Genomic DNA, 21,221 nt, shown 5'->3' with positions numbered 1-21,221 from the left:
AAGGCCACATCTTGTCCCTACACAAGCATCTCCATCCCCAGCTGTGGGCATAGATCCTGTGATGAAGGGTGTAGGCACTGTGTGGCCATCCCTGTGGGGCCCCATCCCTGCCTGTGACGGGGCACGGCCATCTGCTGTCACTGGAGGTCCAGGGATGGGTCTTTATGATTTGCTCTGGGGCCACATGGCCCTCTTCTTCCTGAGTTACCTTTACTAAGCCCTTAGACTTTCGGGGATCATCTACCAAATGGAAATAATAAGCTCTACTCTGCTGACCTTCCCGAAGCAGGTCTGCTTTTCCTAGGTTTCTTTTTTTTTTTTTCCTTTTTGTGGAGAACGGGGTCTCGCTATATTACCCAGGCAGGTCTCGAACTCCTGGGCTCAAGCTATCCTCCCGCCTCTGCCTCCCTGAGAGCTGGGATTACAGGCGTGAGCCACCGCGCCCGGCCCCTAGGTTTCTATATTGAACCTTCCTGTAGGATTTCATTTACAGGCCAGGCTCCATTTAGTTGATGGGAAAGGGGGCTTGGCTGAGGTTATTCGGTGAATTATAGACAGGACCTGGACTAGAACCCAGGCCTTCTGAGTCTAGTGCTATTTCTGCCACGTGACCTCCTGGCTCCCACCATGGAGCCACATAGTTTGAGCTAATGTCTTGGCACGGGTGACTGTACATTCCTTTTCCATACGGGCTCCAGGTGTAGCCAGATATGCGTGAGCCATAAGCTGCTATGTAATTCCATCACATTCTTGCCAAACAAGTCTGAGCAGCAGCTGGAAGGGCCCAGGGCCCTGATAGCATCTGTCAAATACCACTGGGAGCGTCACCCCTGGCTGTTCATATAGGAAGAGGATTCCATCTCCACGTGGGGCTGCTGAGAAAGGCATTCCGGGCCCTGTACAGAGGCCAAGTTTATCTAGGTGGTTCCATGTACAGGTCTGTTTCCTCATCTATAAAATAGGGACAGTAATACTTTGCAGGGTGATGAATGTGGCGATGAATAAGCATAGTGCATATAAAGCACTCAGCACTTCAGTTCAGCAAGTATTTATTGACCACCTCTGAGCCAGAACTAGGACCAGAATAACACAGGAAGAGACTGAGAGGCAGAAACCCACACATCTGCTGATAGCATTTCCCTTGGCCAGCTTTTAATCTTGTGCAAGCCATTTTCCCTCTCTGGATCTCAGTTTCATCATCTGTAAAATGGTCCCTGTTCTGAGAGAGACTGTTATCTCTCAGAAAAGAAACAGTGTGACTGTCAGCAGCTCGCAGGAATGAGGCAGGGAAGGAGGAATGGAACAAACCTGAGTCACAGTGTTGGTTGCCAGGGCTGCCCCTAAGGCTCAGGCACCAGCCAGTCCTGGGTTCAACTCCTGGCCCCACCACTTAACAGCTGTTTGACTTGGACAAGTGACTTATCTCACCACAGGTTCCTCTTCTATAAAATGGGATAATGATTCTGCCTTATGGGGCCATCATTTTAGCATGTGAAGGGCCTAGCAGAGTGCCTGGGCCTAAAAATTATAATTAGGAGCCTGTAATCCTAGCACTTTGGGAGGCCAAGACAGGAGGATCACTTGGGCTCAGGAGTTCGAAACCAGCCTGGGCAACATAGTGAGACCTTGCCTCTATTTAAAAAATTAGTAATAATAATACCTATATAACAAATGTAAATAATACATATATAAATAATTAGAAGCCACATGTGGTGGCTAATGCCTGTAATCTCAGCTACTTGGGAGGCTGAGGCAGGAGGATTGCTTGAGGCCAGGAAATTTGAGACCAGCTTGGGAGACAGAGCTAGACCTTGTCTCTAAAAAAGAATAATAATAATTAGTAATAATAGCAGCTTCTACTTATTTAGAGTTTACTTTGTGCCAGGCACTGGAGTAAGGTCTTTGCATCTATTACCAGATTTATTCTCCCTGGCAGGGAAAGCTGCTATTGTTATTCCCAATTTATAGGTAAGTAGTGAGGAGTCCCAGCCCACAATCCCTGTCTTAGTGGATGCCCCCTGGTTTGAAAGGCAAGAAGAGAGGCAGCTCAATAAATAATTAAAATACAAAGTGGTAATGCCATAATGATAGTATTAGCACAGAGATGGCCAAAAAAAAAGTATTTTTTTTTGAATGGAGGGAAGGGTAGTCAGAAAAGGCATCACAGGTGACATGGCACCTAAGCGTGGCTCAAGGTTTCAAGGTTGGTGGGTGTGTGATTTGTTTTAAATACTTTCCTGCCTGTACCAGAAGTACCTGTACCCATCCCATGAATAACACTGGACTGTTGCTGTAGTTTCCTTCTGCAATGATCTCAGTCTTAGTAACTAGCATTTAAGTACTTTCACCCACTATTTCATTTCATTCCTTCTGTTGCAACTCCACTCATAAGAAAGAAAAATGTTTCTAACATTTGAAATGTTTAAAAAATGTTGGCTATCCTTTGAGGATAGGGAAGGAATGGGACTTGTTATTTTATAGGGGAAGAAAAGCACTCCCCAGTTATTAGGTCATCTCAGAATGACTATGTCAGACTTTGTAGGGAAAATCTCTATGAATTATCTTAGCTGAGGCTGAGGGACAGAACTTTGATAACTGACAAAACCATTTTGTCAAAGCTGTGTACATTTTGTCAAAGCTGAAGTACATTGACAAAGTTGTGTACTTCACAGCTTATCTACACCGAGTTAAGTAGCACCATCTTTTCATCTCTACTAGCATTCAAAAAATAAAAGAAAGAAGAAAGTACCATATGCTGAAAAAAATTATATAAAAGGGATCACCAGTATTTACCACTCTAGCATCATTGCCATCATTAGAAACATCATAATCCTACCATTCATTGAGGGCTTGCCATAGGCCAGGAACTGTACTGTTTCCTATGCATTATATTATCCAAGGACTAGGTGTCATTACAGTGGTTCCCCCTTATCCTTGGGGGATATGTTCCGAGACCCCCAGTGGATGCTTGAAACTGAAGATGATACTGAACCTTATATTAAGTTGGTGCAAAAGTAATTCCGGCAGTGTATAGACCAGGTGTCCTCAACCCCTGGGCCATGGACTGGTACTGGTCCAAGGCCTGTTAGGAACCTGGACTGAATAGCAGGAGGTGAGCATTGGCAGGCGAGCGAGCATTACCGCCTGAGCTCTGCCTCTTGTCAGATCAGCATGGCATTAGATTTTCATAGGAGCACAAACCCTATTGTGAGCTTCACATGCCAGGGATCTAGGTTGAATGCTCCTTATGAGAATCTAAGCCTGATGATCTGAGCTGGAACAGTTTTATCCCAAAACCACCCTCCCCCACCCTGCCATCCGTGGAAATATTGTCTTCCATGAAACCAGCTCCTGGTGCCAAAATGTTGGGGACTGCTGGATAGACTGTAAATACACTGGACAAAAGGATGATTCATGTTCCAGGCAGGATGGAGCAGAAGGATGCAGGATTTCACATGCTACTCATAATGATGCATAATTTAAAACTTACGAATTGGGCCAGGCATGGTGGCTCATGCCTGTAATTCCAGCACTTTGGGAGGCCAAGGCAGGCAGATCACCTGAGGTCAGGAGTTCGAGACCAGCCTGAAACACATGGCGAAACCCTGGCTCTACTAAAAATACAAAAATTAGCTGGGTATGGTGGTGGGTGCCTGTAATCCCAGCTACTTGGGAGGCTGAGGCAGGAGAATTGCTTGAACTTGGGAGGTGGAGGTTTCAGTGAGCTGAGATTGTGCCATGGCACTCCAGCCTGGGTGATAAGCAAAACTCCATCTCAAAAAAAACCAAAAGACAAAAAAAGTACGAATTGTTTATTTCTGGAATTTTCCATTTAATATTTTTGGACAGGGATTGACCATGAATAACTGAAACCACAGAAAGCAAAACTACAGAGAAGGGGGGACTACAGTATTATTCTCATTTTCCAAATGGGGAAACCATTTCAGAAAGTTTTATAAAGGTTAAGTAAGTGAAGGAGCTGCCATTCAAATCCAGAATCTACATTTCTAACCACTGTACTATATTGTGGTTTGCTTTTTGTCCATTTACTCTGTAGCAGATATCTTTCCATGTCAGTATAGTCATCCCTCAGCATCTATGGGGGATTGGTTCCAGGACCCTCGCAGATACCAAAATCTGAGGATGCTAAAGCCCCTTAGTCAGCCGCCTATATCCTCAGGCTTTACACCCACAGATATGGAGGGCTGACTGCATGTACAGATATTCCTTCTTTTTTTTTTTTCTTGAGACACGGTCTACTCTGTTGCCCAGGCTGGGATGCAGTGGTTACAGATAAAAATCTCCATTTTCCAGATAAGGAGGCTCAGAGGCTCAGAGAGGGGAAGACAGCTAGTAGCAGCAGAACTTGTATTAATCCCACTCTGTCTTTGTCTTCTCTGCTCAGGGCTGTCCCCGCTTGACAGCAGAACTATTAAGCAAGCCCTCTCCTTTACATGGGATTCGGAGTCACATGCACCCAGCCTGAGATGTGGAAATACTCTCCTGGCTGCGAGTGGGTAGTCTGCTGGGCATGGGATTTCCAGGAAACCATTTACACACAGATCCACCCATCCCCAAAGACGGAAAACAGCCAAGCTCTGAGAGGGAAGGCCCCCGTTACTCTTAGCTACAAGGATGGGAAGCGCTTTCTGTCTCCACTTAAAAAAAGAGCACGGTGGGGCGTGGTGGCTCATGCCTGTAATTTCAGCACTTTGGGAGGCTGAGGTGGATGGATCACTTGAGGCCCGAGTTCAAAGACTAGCCTAGCCAACATGGTGAAACCCCGTCTCTACTAAAAATACAAAAGTTAACTGGGCATTGGCCAGGCACAGTGGCTCACGCCTGTAATCCCAGCACTTTGGGAGACTGAGGTGGGTGGATCACCTGAGGTCAGGAGATCAAGATCATCCTGGCTAACACGGTGAAACCCCATCTCTACTAAAAATACAAACAACTAGCCAGGCATGGTGACACCCACCTGTAGTCCCAGCTACTCGGGAGGCTGAGACAGGAGAATCGCTTGAACCCGGGAAGCGGAGGTTGCAGTGAGCCAAGATCGCACCACTGCACTCCAGCCTGGGCAACAGAGTGAGACTCCATTTAAAAAAAAAATGGGTGGGCGTGGTGGTAGGCACCTGTAATCCCAGCTATTCAGGCGGCTGAGGCACGAGAATCGCTTGAACCTGGGAGGTGGAGGTTGCAGTGAGCTGAGATCGCGCCACTGCACTCCAGCCTGGGCTCAGAAGAATGAAAGCACTTTGAAATAACTCAGAAACAGAAAGTCAAACACTGCATGTTCTCCCTTATAAGTGGGGGGTAAGCAATGGGTACATGTGGACAGACAGAGCAGAATAGTAGACATTGGAGACTTCAAAAGGTGGGAGGGTAGGTGAGGGATGAAAAATTACCTATTGGGTACCATGTACACCATTTGGGTGATGGGTACTCTAAAAGCCCAGGCTTCACCACTGCACAATATATCCACGAAACAAAACTGCACTTGTACCCCCTGAATTTAATAGAAATAAAAAAGATTGAAGGCACCTGTGCTGTTAAATCCCTTCCAGGAAAATCAGAACTGTTTGCCCCAAATCTCACTTGGCCCTTGTTTGAGCCCTTCATCCCCCTGCATAAAAACCTTCAAATCCTTCCCATTACTCTTGGGATAAAGACCAAGAATATATTAACATGGTGTGAATTAGACCCTGCATGGTCTGGCACCTCTTCACCTCAGTGGGCACCAACCCTCTCCATCTTGGCACTGTTGCTCCTGCCTTGGGACTGTCATATGGTCCAGCTCTCTTGCCCAGCAGTAGCTTCCTCCAAGCTTCTCAGGCTTCAGATCCCAGCTCAGACATCAACGAAGCAGCCCCAACGAAGTTGGATCCCCATTTTCTCTCCCATAGTTCTCTGTGTGGCTGTGATTTGATTCATGTCTTTCTTCCCCACCACTCTGTGGATTCCCTAAGCTGTCTTGTTCATTGTACCCAGCCCCACCACACAGCTGGCACAGGAGGGCCTCCTGCACCATGTGGCCCCTTTGCTCATGCATCCCTGGCAGAAGAGGATGTAGGGGCTGGTGAGAGTTGTTCAGGCTTCTCTTTCCTTGGGATCTAGGGCCAAGCTGGAGAAGGAGCGCGATCGGGCTAGGGTGATAGGAGGGATCCCTGGGGAGGTGGCCCAGGACACGCAGAGAGAGCGGCGCATCTTCCAGCTGCACATGTGTGAGGTAAGGGGTGCTCTGGATGAGGGAGGGGGGCATGGGATGTGTCTTCCTGTCTGCCTCTCCAGGGGACCAGTCACAGGCTCAGCTCAGGTCCTGGCCACATGGCCCTGTGGGATGTCACCAAGGCCCAGTCGCAGCCAGGAGGATTAGCTTGGGATGGGGACTGCAGCCTCTCGTTCCCAGGATCCTGCTTCAGCTCACATGACACATCTTGCCCTGCCCTCCTCCTAGTATCTGCTCAAAGCTGGGGAGAGCCAGATGAAGCAAGGTCCCGACTTCCTTCAGAGCCTCATCAAGTTCTTCCACGCCCAGCACAAGTAGGTATCTCCCCACGTCCCTGCCACTAACCCTTCCAGTGTCACAGAACAAGGCCCCTCTCAGGGTGTGGAAGACTGGCAAGTCTCTTTGGAGGCCTGCATCTTGTTGGCAGAACTTTCATAGCTCCTCCTCATTGAGTGCTCACTGAATGTCAGGCACGAGTACTTTACAAACATCAATTCACTCAATCCCCCAACACTTCTGGGAGCAGGTACTATATTATCCCCATTTTATAGATGAGAAAACTGAGGCTCATTTTCCAAGATTACACTGCTAGTAAGTGGGATTTGAATCTAGTCAAGAGAGACTTGTCTATGGAGTGTCTGTTCTTGACCGTCAGACTACAATGCCCTGAGGTGCCCTGTGATCCTTACAGCAGCTTCTCCCACACTTCTGGCTTCATCTCTCATTTCCATCTTTATCTGGACCCTTGTTTGGCCTCTGACACCTCTTAGCTTTTTCCAAGATGGCTGGAAGGCTGCCCAGAGCCTGTTCCCCTTCATCGAGAAGCTGGCGGCCTCAGTACATGCAGTAAGTTGGGTCTCACCCTTGGGCACGTGATCAAGCCCCCTGTCCTTCCAGGAAAGTCTGTGGGTGTGGAAGAGCTGGCTCCTGCCCACAGAGTGAGGCTACTGCTCTGCTCTTCTGGTTCTGGGCTCTGTACCTGACACATTTGTTGGCTGGTGATGGGGTCCCTTCCTCTGTCCCACAGCTCCATCAAGCCCAGGAGGAGGAGCTACAGAAGCTGACCCAGCTCCGGGACTCCCTCCGAGGGACACTGCAGCTTGAGAGCAGAGAGGTCAGCCCCTGAACCATCCCAAAAGGAATGCCTTCCCCCAAAGCCCACCATGGAGGGAGGGAGAGAAGGAAGATCCACAGGGTCCCCTGGAAAAGTCTCCCTGAGTGAGCCCCCACAGAATGGGGCTCTTTCCACTGAGATGCCCTGAGGTCTCCTTTGCATGTCCGAGGGACAGGAACACCTGAGCCGGAAGAATTCAGGATGTGGCTACAGCATCCACCAGCACCAAGGCAACAAACAGTTTGGGACGGAGAAAGTGGGCTTTCTATACAAGAAAAGCGACGGGTAAGTGATTCAGAGCTTACATAATTTGCCCAGTGTCACACTGCAAGTAAATGACAGGGTTGGGGAAGCTGCCCAGAGGAACTGTTCTGATCATTTATGTAGACACGGAGGGTTACAATGCAAACTCCTCAAATCCTGGGTTGTCCAGGACACCTGGGCACGTGAACTTCTGCTAAAGGTGATTGGTTGTTTTAAGTTAAAGAAGAATAGCAGTAGCTAACACTTATTGAACACTTACTATGCCCTCATTCTTTTTTTTTTTTTTTTTTTTTTTGAGACGGAGTCTCCCTCTGTCACCCAGGCTGGAGTGCAGTGGCGCGATCTCGGCTCACTGCAACCTCTGCCTCCCAGGTTCAAGCGATTCTCCTGCCTCAGCCTCCCGAGTAGCTGGGACTACAGGCGCCCACCACCACACCCAGCTATTTTTTTATATTTTTAGTAGAGACAGGGTTTCACCATGTTAGCCAGGATGGTCTCGATCTGCTGACCTCTTGATCTGCCTGCCTCAGCCTCCCAAAGTGTTGGGATTACTGGCGTGAGCCATTGTGCCCAGCCTGTGACCTCATTCTTAACCTCTACAATATACTGAATATGCCTAGAAATGAAACTATTGGCTGTGCCTTGCTCCCTAGTGTAAAAAAAAAAAAAAAAAATCAGTCTGTGGACCAGGCACGGTGGCTCACACCTGTAATCTCAGCACTTTGGGAGGCCAAGGCAGGTGGATCACTTGAGGTCAGGAGTTCAAGACCAGCCTGCCCAACATAGTGAAACCCCATCTCTACTAAAAATACAAAAAATTAGCTGGGTATGGTGGCATGAGCCTGTAGTCCCAGCTGCTTGGGAGGCTGAGGCAGGAGAATCGCTTGAACCCAGGAGGTGGAGGTTGCAATGAGCCGAGATCATGCCACTGCACTCCAGCCTGGGCAACAGAGCAAGACCCTGTCTCAAAAATAAACAAACAAACAAAACAAAAACAAACTGCTGTGAAATGCAAAGGCCCCTGTGGGATATATTCATGTTTCTACCTACCAATCAGTTTAATCAGAGAAGAATAACCTTGAAGAAGAAACCAATGAATATTTACCTGTTACAGGAGAAGTGTTTAGTTTTGGATCATGGACTTGCTAATTTTATTTTTGGGGTATTAATATTGATCTTGCTTAGTTGAACCATAATTTGTTTGTTGTTGTCAAGAGCCTGTGTTTCTCAGACTAGGAGCTCCCTAATGATATAAGCTGTGTCTCCCCCATCAGACTAGAAGCTCTCAGAGAGCCAAAGTCACATCATCTCCTTAGAATAAGGATTCCCAGGGAGTGAGGCTGTGTTTCTCTATCAAACTGGGATCTTCTTAAGAGCGGAACTGTGTCTCCTCCATCAGAAGGGAGCCCCAGAGAGTCGGGGGTTGTGGGGAGGTGTAGGGTTAGGAGAAGAAAGAGGTAAAGGGATGTGGCTAGAGATCATACAGGTGGGGGCAAATCTCTGTTCTCTGACACCAGGGAATTAGGTGTGAGTCTTGGGTCACTGTCCTTCTATCCCTCTGGGCCTTAGAATTCGAAGAGTCTGGCAGAAAAGGAAGTGTGGAGTCAAGTATGGCTGCCTGACCATCTCACACAGCACGGTGAGGCCTAGAGGTGGTGGGTGTCTCAGGGCACGATGGACCCTCTTCTGGTGTTCTGAGCAAACAATGTCAAGCCCTCCCTCCAAGACTGACCCGCAAACCTAGGTCCAGGGAGCTGGAGACCCTTGTGGGAGGACAGATGGGACCCAAAGGCCCCAATCTAGTCTTAGTCTACACACCACATCCTTGAGGTGCTGCTGGGTGAAGAGAAACACAAATGGAACAGGATGATTATGCCCATTTAACAGAGTGGAAAATGGAGGCCTAAAGAGAATGGAGGGCCAGAGGTAATGCATACATCCTCCACCCCCAAATTCCCACAGATAAACCGGCCCCCAGTGAAGCTGACCCTGCTGACGTGCCAAGTGAGGCCAAACCCCGAGGAGAAAAAGTGCTTCGACCTGGTGACCCGTGAGTGGTCTCTGTGCCTCTCCCCTACAGCTGCCCAGGGCTTCTCTAAGACACCTGTCAGCTCCCAGGGGACTTCAGCGAGGGGTCTGTGTCCAGTTCCACACATGGTATTGAAGAGCTGCTACTGCAGGCATAAGAATCCTTAGGTCCAGGACACCCACATCACATTAAACGTCAAAATGCACCCACTTTCCATAATAAATGGGACTATTTTATATACAGTATATTTGAGTGGATTTGGGTCATCTGGGTTTTTAAATCATTTCTTTTTTAAAAAATATTGTACCTTTTTTCCCCAAATACCCAGAGCTGAAGGAGATGAAATTATTGTTTCTTTACATTTTCCACTTTTCGTTCTTTGGAGCCTTTGGTGCAGGCTTTGTGTGAGAGCAGACACAGGCTGAGAAAGACCTAAATCTTGTCCTCAGGAAGCTCTCTGGCAGGGGTGTGGGGTGGGTACCCAGGACTGTAAGATGAGGGGGCTGTCCAGAAGATGGGTGCAGATATAGCCCCATAGGAGATTAGGGAGCAGGAAGGCCTGCACTGCTGTGGGGAACCAGGAAAGGCTCTTGGAGGAGAGAGTATTTGAATTTAGCTTTGAAGGACATGTAGAATGAAGAGTTTGTGGGGTGGGGGCTTTTGAGGAGACAGGATTAGCATGATGAAAGGCATGGAAGCAGGAGAGTGGGGCCGCCCAGTTTGGCCAGAGTGGAGGGTTCATGTAGCAGAGTGAGAGATGAGGCCTGGAAATCTCTCTTAAAAGTTTGGACCTTATTTCCTGGCAATAGGGAGCCATGGGAGATCTTGGAGCAGGGCAGTAGGGCAGTGGTGTAGTTAGAGCAGAGCCTTGGGCACAACAGTTGGGAGCTGGTACAGGCTGGAGAAAAGAGGAAATGGGAAGCAGGGAGACCAGACAGGTAGCCTGGTCGCCCCGGAGGAGACCAGGAGGAGCCCAGTGGGATGGTGACAGTTGGTTCAGAGGATGCCCTGCCTCTGAGCTGGGTTCTCTGGGGTTCTATGCCCTGGGAGACCTCATCTGAGCCTGGAACCAGGGCTTCATGCAGAGAGAGCTTTGTTGGGATCCTACTTCGGAGGCCACATCTGAGAAACTGCCCCTGCTGTTGGCCACTGTCATTCCGCTCCCTTCCCACTCCTAGCTTGAGAGTCCAACTTGGCAGGGACACATCTCCATGTGGCCCAGCGGCTTTTGGCGGGGGCTCCCTGGGCTTCGGGAAGGCCAGCAGCATTTCTGTGGGCCAGAAGCCCCCTTCTCTCCCGACAGACAACCGGACGTACCACTTCCAGGCAGAGGACGAGCACGAGTGTGAGGCGTGAGTGCCCGGCCAGCCTTGTGGGTCGGGGCGGTAGCCCTATCTCTTCCCGCCTGACATCCCCGTCCCACCCCGCTCAATCTCCGCAGGTGGGTGTCAGTGCTGCAGAACAGCAAGGACGAAGCCCTGAGCAGCGCCTTCCTTGGGGAGCCCAGCGGTGGCCTGGGGTCCTGGGGGGCCGCCGGGCATGACGGGGAGCCCCATGACCTCACAAAGCTGCTCATCGCGGAGGTGAAGAGCAGGCCTGGGAATAGCCAGTGCTGCGACTGCGGGGCTGCAGGTCAAGCCTCGGGGCCTGGGCTGGAGGGAGGGGGAAGTAGAGGGGAGGGGCTGCACCTCCAGGCTCCAGCTGCTTTCCTCTGCAGACCCCACGTGGCTCAGCACCAACCTGGGCGTGCTCACCTGCATCCAGTGCTCGGGCGTCCACCGCGAACTGGGCGTGCGCTTCTCGCGCATGCAGTCACTCACCTTGGACCTGCTGGGCCCCTCGGAGTTGTTGGTGAGGGCGGGGCGGGGCCCGGAAGGGGCCAGACACGGAGATAGGGGTGTAGTTTCATCCGGCAGCGAGACTTGCAGGTTGTGGGTGGGACCTGGCCAAGGTGGGCGGGGACAAGCCAGGTAGCTGGTGGTCAGGGGCGGGGCCTGAACCGGGAGGGCGCCCGAGGGGCGGGACTCTGGGGACTCGGAGCTCCACCCCGTGCAGGCCTAACCACCCGGTCTTACTCTGCCCCACCCCTATTTTCCCACGACTCCAGCTGGCCTTGAACATGGGAAACACGAGCTTCAATGAGGTCATGGAGGCCCAGCTACCCTCACATGGCGGCCCTAAACCCTCACCTGAAAGTGACATGTAAGGGGATTCTCAGAGAGAGGGGCGTCCTGCCTACGGGATTCTGCCTCCGCAGCTCCCAGGGTCGCAGAAAGGTCTTAGATCAGAAGTCTGGGGAGGCTGGGCGCAGTGACTCACGCCTGTAATCCTAACACTTTGGGAGGCCAAGGCGGGCGGATCACTTGAGGTCAGGCGTTCAAGACCAGCCCGGCTAACATGGCAAAACCCCGCCAGTACTCAAAATACAAAAATTAGCCGGGCGTGGTGGCGCATGCCTGTAGTTCCACCTAGTCAGGAGGCTGAGGCACGAGAATTGCTTGAACCCTGGAGGCAGAGGTTGCAGTGAGCCGAGATTGCGCCACTGCACTCCAGCCTGGGTGATAGAGTGAGACTTTGTCTCAAAAAAAAAAAAAAAAAAAGCCTGAGGAGCTGGGGAAGGGGAGCCTCAGATCTGGACATCTTCAGGACATGGTTCTGGAAAAAAGGAGAGCTGTATCTCCTGTGGGAGGGCCCCAGGGATCAGCTGGACAGACACGGTCCGTGTTCTGAGATCCTGTGGTTGTCTTTGGTAGGGGCACCCGCAGGGACTACATCGTGGCCAAGTATGTGGAGCACAGGTTTGCACGCCGGTGCACACCTGAGCCTCGGAGACTCTGGACAGCCATTTGCAACAGGGACCTCCTGTCGGTACTGGAGGCCTTTGCCAATGGGCAAGACTTTGGACAGCCGCTGCCAGGGCCTGATGCACAGGTGAGAACCCCCTCCAAGGGCCACTTATAACCCACCTGCCTCACACTCTGACATCTGCTCAAATCTCACCCATCAGAGTGGTAAGTGGGAAGGAGCACAGCTTCAGTCAAGCAGACCTGGGTGGGAATCCTTGCTGTTTTTTCCCAGCTGTGTGATCTAGTGCAGGTTACTTCTCTGAGTCTCATTTCCTCATCTATAAAAGGGGTTAATAATAGCACCCATGGTGATGAAGTGAGAATTAAGTCATGTATATAAAGGGCTTAGTGTACAATGGGTATGCAATAAATGTTCATATCTTTTTCTTTCACCTAAGTAGCCCTGAAATGTAAGGGCAGTTCAGTTTAGAGCCAGGAAGACCACATTGCTTTGGCTATTCCAAGAACAAACACATAAGCATGGGGAAAGGATATCAGAGACATTTGAAAAAGTAAATCAACAGGAGTTGCTGACTGATTGGACATCAAAAATTGGATGTTGGCTGGGTGCAATGGCTCACGCACTGTAATCCCAACACTTTGGGAAGCCGAAGTGAAAGGATCACTTGAGCCCAGGAGTTCAGAATCAGCTTGGGCAAAATAAGGAAACCCCCATCTCTACAACAACAACAACTAACATTAGCTGGGTATGGTGGCACACATCTGTGGTCCCAGCTACTCAGAAGGCTGAGGTGGGAGGGTGACTTGAGCCCAGGAGGTTGAGGCTACAGAGAGCTGTTACTGCGCCACTGCCCTCCAGCTTGGGTGACAAAGCGAGACCCTATCTCAGAAAAACTAAAAACGGGTATCTTTGAACTGTCTGTCTGATATCTTGGTGGGCTATCCAACGAGCAGTGCAGCACTTAGGTGAGGTAAGAATTTGGAACAGCCTATACGTGTGTGATAATTGAAAACGTGAGGTTGCTGAGGTCTTGGTGGGGAAGTACAATCAGGGAGAGGAGCCCAGAGTCGAGAAAGAAGTTTGGGTAACACCTGTTGGGGGCAGAGGAGGAAGAGCCATGAAAGGCAACATTGAGAGAATGGCCCTTCATCTTCCTGCCAAACATGAGGCTCTGCCCTTGCAGTCTCATCTCTCCAGGGTTCTGGCAGCTTCCTATGGGAGGATAAGAGGGTAGCAAGAGTGCAAGAGGGAAATACTGGGTTGGAGGCAGGTGCACTAGGGGGAAACTCAGGAGTGGATGTGTTTTCAGGCACCTGAAGAGCTCGCCCTGCACTTGGCTATCAAAGTTGCCAGCCAGGCCTCCCTGCCTCTGGTGGATTTCATCATCCAGAATGGGTGAGAGCCTCCCTGCCTCTCTCTCTGGCTCCTCACACTCCTGCTCCTTTCCTTCCTGTTCTCCCACTGTCTTCCCTCCTTTCCCCTCCCACTTTTTCCCCTGACTTTGATCCCTTCATTGATCTGTTCCCCTTCCTTTCTCCCTGAACCCTCCTCTCCCCAGTGGTCACCTGGATGCCAAGGCTGCTGACGGGAACACGGCTCTGCACTACGCAGCACTCTACAACCAGCCCGACTGCCTCAAGCTGCTGCTGAAGGGGAGAGCTTTGGTTGGCACAGGTGGGGTTTGAATACCTCCTCCGTCAGACTCCTATTCCTGACTGCCCCTTGTGTGGACTTCCGATGGTCTCGGGCTCTAATCCTGGCTTACTTCTGACCACATCTGTGATCTTAGGGGTTTGTCATTCATCTCTTGAATTTCAGCTTCCTCATCTGTAAAATGGGAATAATACCGCTGACCTAGCGGGACTGCTAAAGAGAAAAGAAAATATTTCTGGAAGTACTTAGGCAAATAAATATTAGCTGGATCTGAATGATAATGATTGTAATAGCTAATATTTATTGTGTAACATATGCCTGGCAATGGGGCAAGTGCTTTACATGTGTTAATTAAACGAATCCTCATAACCACTTCATCAGGTAGTTCCAAGTACTCATCATAAACAATTTTGTCCCAAAAGGTTATATAACTTGCCCTGTGGTCACATAGCCAGAACATGGCAGAGCCAGGATTCAAACCCAGACATTCTGATTACAGAGGCCCATCCTCATCTCTAAACTGTAATGTTTCTTTGACCATGACCATGACCATTACCATGACCATGACCCCTGACTTTCCCCCCTCACAGTAAACGAAGCAGGCGAGACAGCTCTGGACATAGCCAGGAAGAAGCACCACAAGGAGTGTGAGGAGCTGGTGAGGTCTCGGGGAGGCAAGGGGCCCCTGACCCTTTCTCTCTCCCTGCTGAGCCCCCAACCCTCTGAACTGCCAAGCCTTTGTGTTTGGCAGCTGGAGCAGGCTCAGGCGGGGACCCTTGCCTTCCCTCTACATGTGGACTACTCCTGGGTAATTTCCACAGAGCCTGGCTTTGACAGTGAGGAGGATGAGGAAGAGAAGGTGGGTCCCAGCCCTGTCCCTCAGACCTCTGGATGGCAGAAGGAAAGAGCCAGATTGGGCTGGGTGTGTGTTGGCGGGGGCGGTGAGGTGGGGGGACAGGGCTACACCAGAGGAACCAGGCTGCCCTCATCCTCACTCTTTTGCCCTGGCAGCGCTGCTTGCTGAAGCTCCCGGTCCAGGCCCACTGGGCCAGTGGGAGGCTGGACATCAGCAACAAGACCTATGAGACTGTCACCAGCCTCGGAGCAGCCACCCCTCAGGGCGAGAGTGAGGACTGTCCCCCACCCTTGCCAGTCAAAAACTCTTCTCGGACCGTGGTCCAAGGGTGTGCAAGACGTGCCAGTGGAGGTACAGTTGGATGCCCAGATAAATGCTCACCATGCCATTCACAGAGGGCCTGTATATGCCGGGGCACTGAGCTGAGTGCATATGTTAGTCCATAGCATCCTTACGATGACCTCCCAGATAGGGGTTCTCATCTTCCCCTTACAGATAAAAGAACAGAGGTGTTAAGTCACATGCTTAAGATCTCACAGGTAATAAGTCTCTGATGTAGGATTCAAATATCAGCCCATCTTATTCCAAATTCCTCAATGCTCCACTTAACAAGAGAGAAAAGAGTTTATTGAGCATCTCCTTCATCCTGAGTCCTTTGAGGGCTACCAAGACACAGTCTAGTAGGGGAGATAAAAACTGGAATGCAATTCATTATAATACAAGGCACAGTGTGATATAGAATGTGAATCCCAAAAGGACAAGGACTTCGAGTGTTTTGTTGAATACTGTTTTTCCAGCGCCTAGTGCAGAGCCTGGCTGTTCTCAAGAACTATTAGTTGAATGAAGGAACAGACTTGTTCTGGGAGGTCAGGGCGGTTGGGGAGGGAGCATGTCCTGCTGGGACTGGGGGTTGGTTTAGGAAGGCTTCCTGGTGGGGATAGCATCTGAGTGAACCTGAGGGATGGGCAGGAGAATCCAAACTGGGATGGGGTGTGAGCACAAGCAAAAAAGTGAGTCAGCATGGTCCTGGCCACCGTGAACAAAGGCTTCATCAGTTGAAGAATACTGGACAGGTAGATGGGGAATGGACTATTGGCAGAGAACCAGAAGAGATCCTAGCCCAGACGCGGTGGCTCACACCTGTAATCCCAGCACTTTGGGAGGCTGAGACAGGCGGATCAACTCAGGTAAGGATTTTGAGACCAGCCTGGCCAACATGGTGAAACCCCATCTCTACTAAAAATGCAAAAATTAACCAGGCATGGTGGCATGCACCTGTAATCCCAACTACTGTGGAGGCTGAGGCAGGAGAATCTCTTGAACCTAGGAGGCGGAGGTTGCAGTGAGCCAAGATCGTGCCACTGCACTCCAGCCTGGGTGACAGAGTGAGACTCTGTCTCAAAAAAAAAAAAAGAAAAAAAAGAAAAAGAAAAAAGATCCTAGAGGCCAGAGACTGCTTTGAGGTTGGGCACAGAGCAACTGATAAAGAAAAGCTTTGTCATTTCTGATTCCAGATCATTCTGAAGTCTCCAGCCTGAGTTCAGAGGCCCCTGAGACCCCTGAGAACCTGGGCAGTCCAGCCTCCTCCTCCAGCCTCATGAGCCCCGTGGAACCTGGGGGTCCCAGCCAAGCCCCACCCAACTCTGAAGAGGGCCTCCGAGAACCCCCAGGCACCTCCAGACCGAGCCTGACATCCGGGACCACCCCTTTGGAGATGTACCTCCCCGTCAGGTTCAGGTTGGTGAGGGCTCAGCTCTGCGACCAGGGCAAATCCCCTGACTTCTCCAAGCATCCATTGATTTCCACACCTCTAAACAGTACCTGCCTGGGTCACACTCCATCTCTGGGTCCATCACTTATGCAGAAATGTTGGACCCTGGGACCCCTTCCCCCTTCACACACTTGCTCCCAAATCCTGCATGGAGAGCTGAGGAGGAGCCAGGGATCCTGCCTGCTGATGTTGGAGTAAAGGAGGCTTAGCCCTCTGTGTGGCTTATTCTAGAGGCTCTCAGTGGGCTCTTCACTCTGTCCCCACCTCCAACCCAGGATCCAGTCTTCTCCCTTCCTTGCAAACCTGTTCAGTCTGGAGTTTGGGGAGAAGTAGACCGGGGATATCCACAGAGTCTTCTGGAGGTCAGTTCCAGCCTTCTTGGGCCTGTGATGGACCTGGTCTGGGGACCTTGTGGACTCTACCCACCCATCCTAAGCCCCCAGACTGACTCTGTTCCTGAGCCCTTTCTCCCCACTCTGAGGGGCTCTCTGGACACAAGGGTCACATTGGCCTTTCCCTGCCTTCCAGCTCTGAGAGCACTCGCTCCTATCGGCGGGGGGCGCGGAGCCCGGAAGATGGTCCCTCAGCCAGGCAGCCTCTGCCCAGAAGGAACATGCCGGTAGGAACTCCGGGACCATGGTTCGAGGGGCGGTGGCAGGGTGCCTGAGAGGCAGAGTTAGTCAAGAGTAAGTGTATTGGGGTGGGAGACCTCCCCATGATTGGGGTACAAATGGACCCAGGCAGCCACAGTTTGGACAGTCCCTGTCCTAGTGCCCAGGTGGCCACTGTTTGGCCAGTCCCTCTCCTGGTGCCCAGGCGGCCACGATTTGGCCAGTCCCTCTCCTGGTACCCAGGCGGCCACGGTTTGACCAGTCCCTGTCCTGGTGTCCGGTGGGCAAGGTTTGGCCAGTTCTTGTGCTGGTGGCCCAGTCAGATGCGGTTTGACCAGTCCCTGTCCTGGTGCCTAGGTGGCCGCAGTTTGGCCAGTCCCTGTCCTGGTGCTCCTCTTTTCCTGCTCTAGCCCAGGGCTGGGTGAAGCTGAGGAGAACCCAGGCCTTGACGGATGGCAGTGGTGATGAGGCCCAAGCTCTGGCTTTTCCCCGGGGGAGGATGAGGGAAGTTGTGTTAGCCAGGCCAGTTGCTCAGAGAAGGCATCACTTCCCTGCAGAAGAGGCAGGATTAGGTGGCCGTGTACCAGCCCTTGTTTGCCTAACTCTCCCCTTGTTCATTAGTCTCCTGGAATCCACAGGGACTTTCAGATCCCAGGCATAGAGGGATGTGACAGGGACAGGGCAAGAGCTGTCATCCTTAATGCAGCTTCTCCCTGCTGAATCACCAAGTCTCCAACAATGGCATATATTAATTGAACCTAGGAGTGGGCACAGATCAGAGCCAGTTGTGTTGGGAAGGAAGCCTCTTCTGTCCTTTGTTCCTCTGGGAATTCCTCAGAATGGCATTGGTTACGTTGGGAGTCAGAATGGCAGGGGCAGAAGCTGGTTCTGTCCGGGGAATCATCATCTTTAATCCACCAGAGTTAGGCACGAGACACAAATCTATGTCCACATCCTGGTTCCACTATTGCCCTGAAAACCAAGTATCCATCAGATGGCATTTAATTGATGCCTGTGATTGTGGTGTGTATGATAGCAAGAGCTTGAGCTTTAGAGTAAGGAGACTTTGGACAAGTGGCTTCACTTCATCAAGCCTCAGTTTCTTTGTAAAGTGAGAATAATCTATCCACAATAGGACAGATGTGAAACTGAGTGAGGTGAACACCTGGTGTGTTACAGGTGCTTTGAAAGTGTCAGTTTCATCCTTCTTTCTGCAGGTTGGCGTCACTGAAGGAGATGGCTCAAGGACTGGGAGTCTCCCAGCAAGTTCTGTGCAACTTTTGCAAGACTAGCTCCTTGCTGGCCCCCTCATGTCCCATTCTGGGCCCCAACGTTCAGCGCTCACAAAACTGGGGAGCTGAGACGTTTGTTCTCTTGGATCTCACTCTCTCTGTCACTTGTACCTCTGTGACTGGCCTTCCTCCTGCCATGGGCCATGTCCCTACCAAGGACACATGGCCTTTCCCTGTTAGGGCTGATGGCAGTTCTTTTCTATCTCATTACCCGCCAGGGGCCTGGGAGCCCTGTGGCTGGATCTGAGTGCTCCTGAGCTGGCTTCAGTTGCAGAATTCTCAGTCCCTCATCAGATCGAGACTCTATTTCCCCCATCTGTCTGGGGGCTTCACAAGGGCAGGAGAGCCCTCCATCACTGACTTCCAGATCAGGGACCCTGCCAAGTAGGGACTGTCTTCTCAGCCAGCCGTTTATTAGTCTAGTATTCCTTTACTAAATTCCAGCTCTATGTCTGGACCTGTGTTAGTCACTTCAGATGCCACACGAGTAAGACAGGGGCCCTGCAGGGGTGGTCCTTTGGTGGAAAGCTGGTCTTAAGGGTTGGGCTTGGGAATAGGCAGGGTCAGATTCCAGGGCATGACTCTGGACTCAGCGGGTTTATACCTGTGTGACCATTGCAGTTGTCTATAGACCACATCCATTCTGGCTGTCAACATGCATGCTATACTGGCTGTTAAATAAAAATATTCTGAATGTCACCCCTTTTGAGGGACAGCACAGCCTTCCCTAGGCACTCTCCTACATTCCCCAGCCAAGTAGTAGAGTCGAATGCACCCACATTTGCCTGTGTCCTTGATTTAGCAGGAAGGAAAGAAATGGTCTGGGTTGATGGATGCCCACTTCTCTTCTCTTTCTCTTGGTCAACTCAGGAGCCTTTTAGTCTGAGGGAATGGAGAGGCAAAGAAATAAGGGAGAGTAATAGAAATGGGAGGGCAGAGACTTAAGGGTTCTGCTTCGCAGCACTAGAAATTCTATCATTGCTCAGCCCCAATGAGAAAGCAGATACACCTAAGCCATCATCAGCTGCTAACACCTCAACTTGTCAGTTGCTGGGTGCTGCGCCCTGGCAGGAACGGGCCAAGCCAAGCAGGGGAGACCAGAGAGCACCAATGGCCAACGCTGCTGCCTGGCTGTGGAGGCTGCGCTGTTTCCCCTGGAGACCTGACCAGTCTGTGGTTCCCACAGGAACAGGGTTGTCTTTTGAGCCCCCAGTGTCTGGTTTCATTCATCTCAGATTTGTTATTTCACTCATCTCTAATAAAGGATTGGGGGGTCAGTTTCCAGTGGTTTCATTTATGTGATCTAAAGAGCAACAGGGAGGGGAACGGAATCTTGGGGCTTGAAATTCTTTCTCTGGACCTGGCAAGGGAGATGGCCTGATGTGGAATAGTGGTTTGCAACCACAGTGTTTTGCGCCAGAGAACTTCTGATAAAGCAGAAAACAGTTTTGACTGTTCCCAACTGGAGGGTGCTAGTGGCATTTAGTGGACGAAGGTCAGGGATGCTCCTAAACATCCTATGGTGCACAGGTCAACCCTCCATAGCAATGCAGTATTCAGTCCAAAATGTTAATAATGCCAAGGTTGAGAAACCCTGGAAAAAACACTGGACTGGGAGTCTGGAGACCTGAAATTCTAGCTCTCCCGTGGTCCTCTGCCACTGTCTCTGCTGATTGCCCCTGAGACAAGGATTTGGGAGCAAGTAGCTTATCTGTGAAATGATCCCAGGAAGCATAATGAGGGAATAGAGAAGTGAAACAGAAAGTCAAAGAGCAATAAAGAGCTGGGTGTGGTGGTGAGAACCTATAGTCCAGCTATTCGGGTGGGAGAATTGCTTGAGCCCAGGAGTTCAAGGCTGCAGTGAGCCATGATGGCGCTACTGCACTCCAGCCTGAGCAACAGAGCGAGTCTCTGTCTCTGACTCTTGTTGAAGACCTGTGAGAAACAGTATTGACTACAACATGCCTTTGCATTGTCCCATTGAGAGTAAAGAAACTGGATGTTTTCCACCAACTCTGGTTTCTTGCTGGTTGTGGGTGTCCTTTCTGAGGGCATCAATTTCCTATCACCCCAAAGCTCCTAATCAGAGAAATGTGGGGAGCTGTCCAAGGTGTGTCCAGGAATTATCTTCCAGTGACCTGCAGGGTGGATAAGTAGGCAGAGGGGATATGATGATATCAACAGGGTCCAACCCAGAGAGGATCATCACCCTCTTTAGGCCTCAGTCTTCCCATCTATACAATAAAGAGGTTGGACTCCATGTTTTCTTAGGGTCCTTCATACCTGGATGTTCTAGGTGACCGGCAGCGCACCATGCTCAGGTCACACAGCTTAGGGTGGGGACTGGGTAGAAGTTTGAGAAAAATTCTTTTTTTTTCTTTTTCTTTTCTTTGTGTGTGTGTGTTTTTTTTTTTTTTTTTTTTTTTGTTTTTTTTTAATGGCTCTGTCTCCCACACTGGAGTCCAGTGGCACAATCAGAGCTCACTGTAACCTTGAACTCCTGGGATCAAGCAGTCCTCCTTCCTCAGCCTTCTGAGTAGCTGGGACTATAGGCGCATGCCACCATGCCTGGCTTTTAAAAATAATTCGTAGAG

At 50.6% G+C, this 21,221-nt stretch overlaps 1 protein-coding gene across 3 annotated transcripts in view; it reads left to right on the top strand.

Moving 5' to 3' along the window:
- Window positions 1-19,907, top strand: part of ASAP3 (ArfGAP with SH3 domain, ankyrin repeat and PH domain 3) — a 54,914-nt gene extending 35,007 nt beyond the window's left edge. The window contains exons 6-25 of one of the 3 annotated variants that reach the window (XM_050790626.1): window positions 6,118-6,229; window positions 6,458-6,543; window positions 7,000-7,075; window positions 7,257-7,343; window positions 7,513-7,628; window positions 9,177-9,246; window positions 9,570-9,657; window positions 10,940-10,988; window positions 11,078-11,268; window positions 11,354-11,487; window positions 11,744-11,838; window positions 12,390-12,567; window positions 13,754-13,839; window positions 14,003-14,118; window positions 14,688-14,755; window positions 14,849-14,956; window positions 15,109-15,304; window positions 16,468-16,690; window positions 17,253-17,343; window positions 18,553-19,907. In XM_050790626.1, the coding sequence (XP_050646583.1) occupies window positions 6,118-6,229; window positions 6,458-6,543; window positions 7,000-7,075; window positions 7,257-7,343; window positions 7,513-7,628; window positions 9,177-9,246; window positions 9,570-9,657; window positions 10,940-10,988; window positions 11,078-11,268; window positions 11,354-11,487; window positions 11,744-11,838; window positions 12,390-12,567; window positions 13,754-13,839; window positions 14,003-14,118; window positions 14,688-14,755; window positions 14,849-14,956; window positions 15,109-15,304; window positions 16,468-16,690; window positions 17,253-17,343; window positions 18,553-18,627 (2,245 nt within the window). In that variant the 3' untranslated portion in view covers window positions 18,628-19,907. Of the gene's footprint in view, window positions 1-6,117; window positions 6,230-6,457; window positions 6,544-6,999; window positions 7,076-7,256; window positions 7,344-7,512; window positions 7,629-9,176; window positions 9,247-9,569; window positions 9,658-10,939; window positions 10,989-11,077; window positions 11,269-11,353; window positions 11,488-11,743; window positions 11,839-12,389; window positions 12,568-13,753; window positions 13,840-14,002; window positions 14,119-14,687; window positions 14,756-14,848; window positions 14,957-15,108; window positions 15,305-16,467; window positions 16,691-17,252; window positions 17,411-18,552 lie in introns of all 3 variants that reach the window. The other 2 variants (XM_050790634.1, XM_050790640.1) reach the window with 2 other exon arrangements.
- Window positions 19,908-21,221: the final 1,314 nt, after the last annotated feature.

The sequence above is a fragment of the Macaca thibetana genome, chromosome 1 (genome assembly GCF_024542745.1).
Source record: "Macaca thibetana thibetana isolate TM-01 chromosome 1, ASM2454274v1, whole genome shotgun sequence".
Classification (NCBI taxonomy): Eukaryota; Metazoa; Chordata; class Mammalia; order Primates; family Cercopithecidae; genus Macaca; species Macaca thibetana.
Note: the sequence above shows the minus strand (reverse complement) of the source record. Positions and strands in the feature narration are given on the sequence as shown.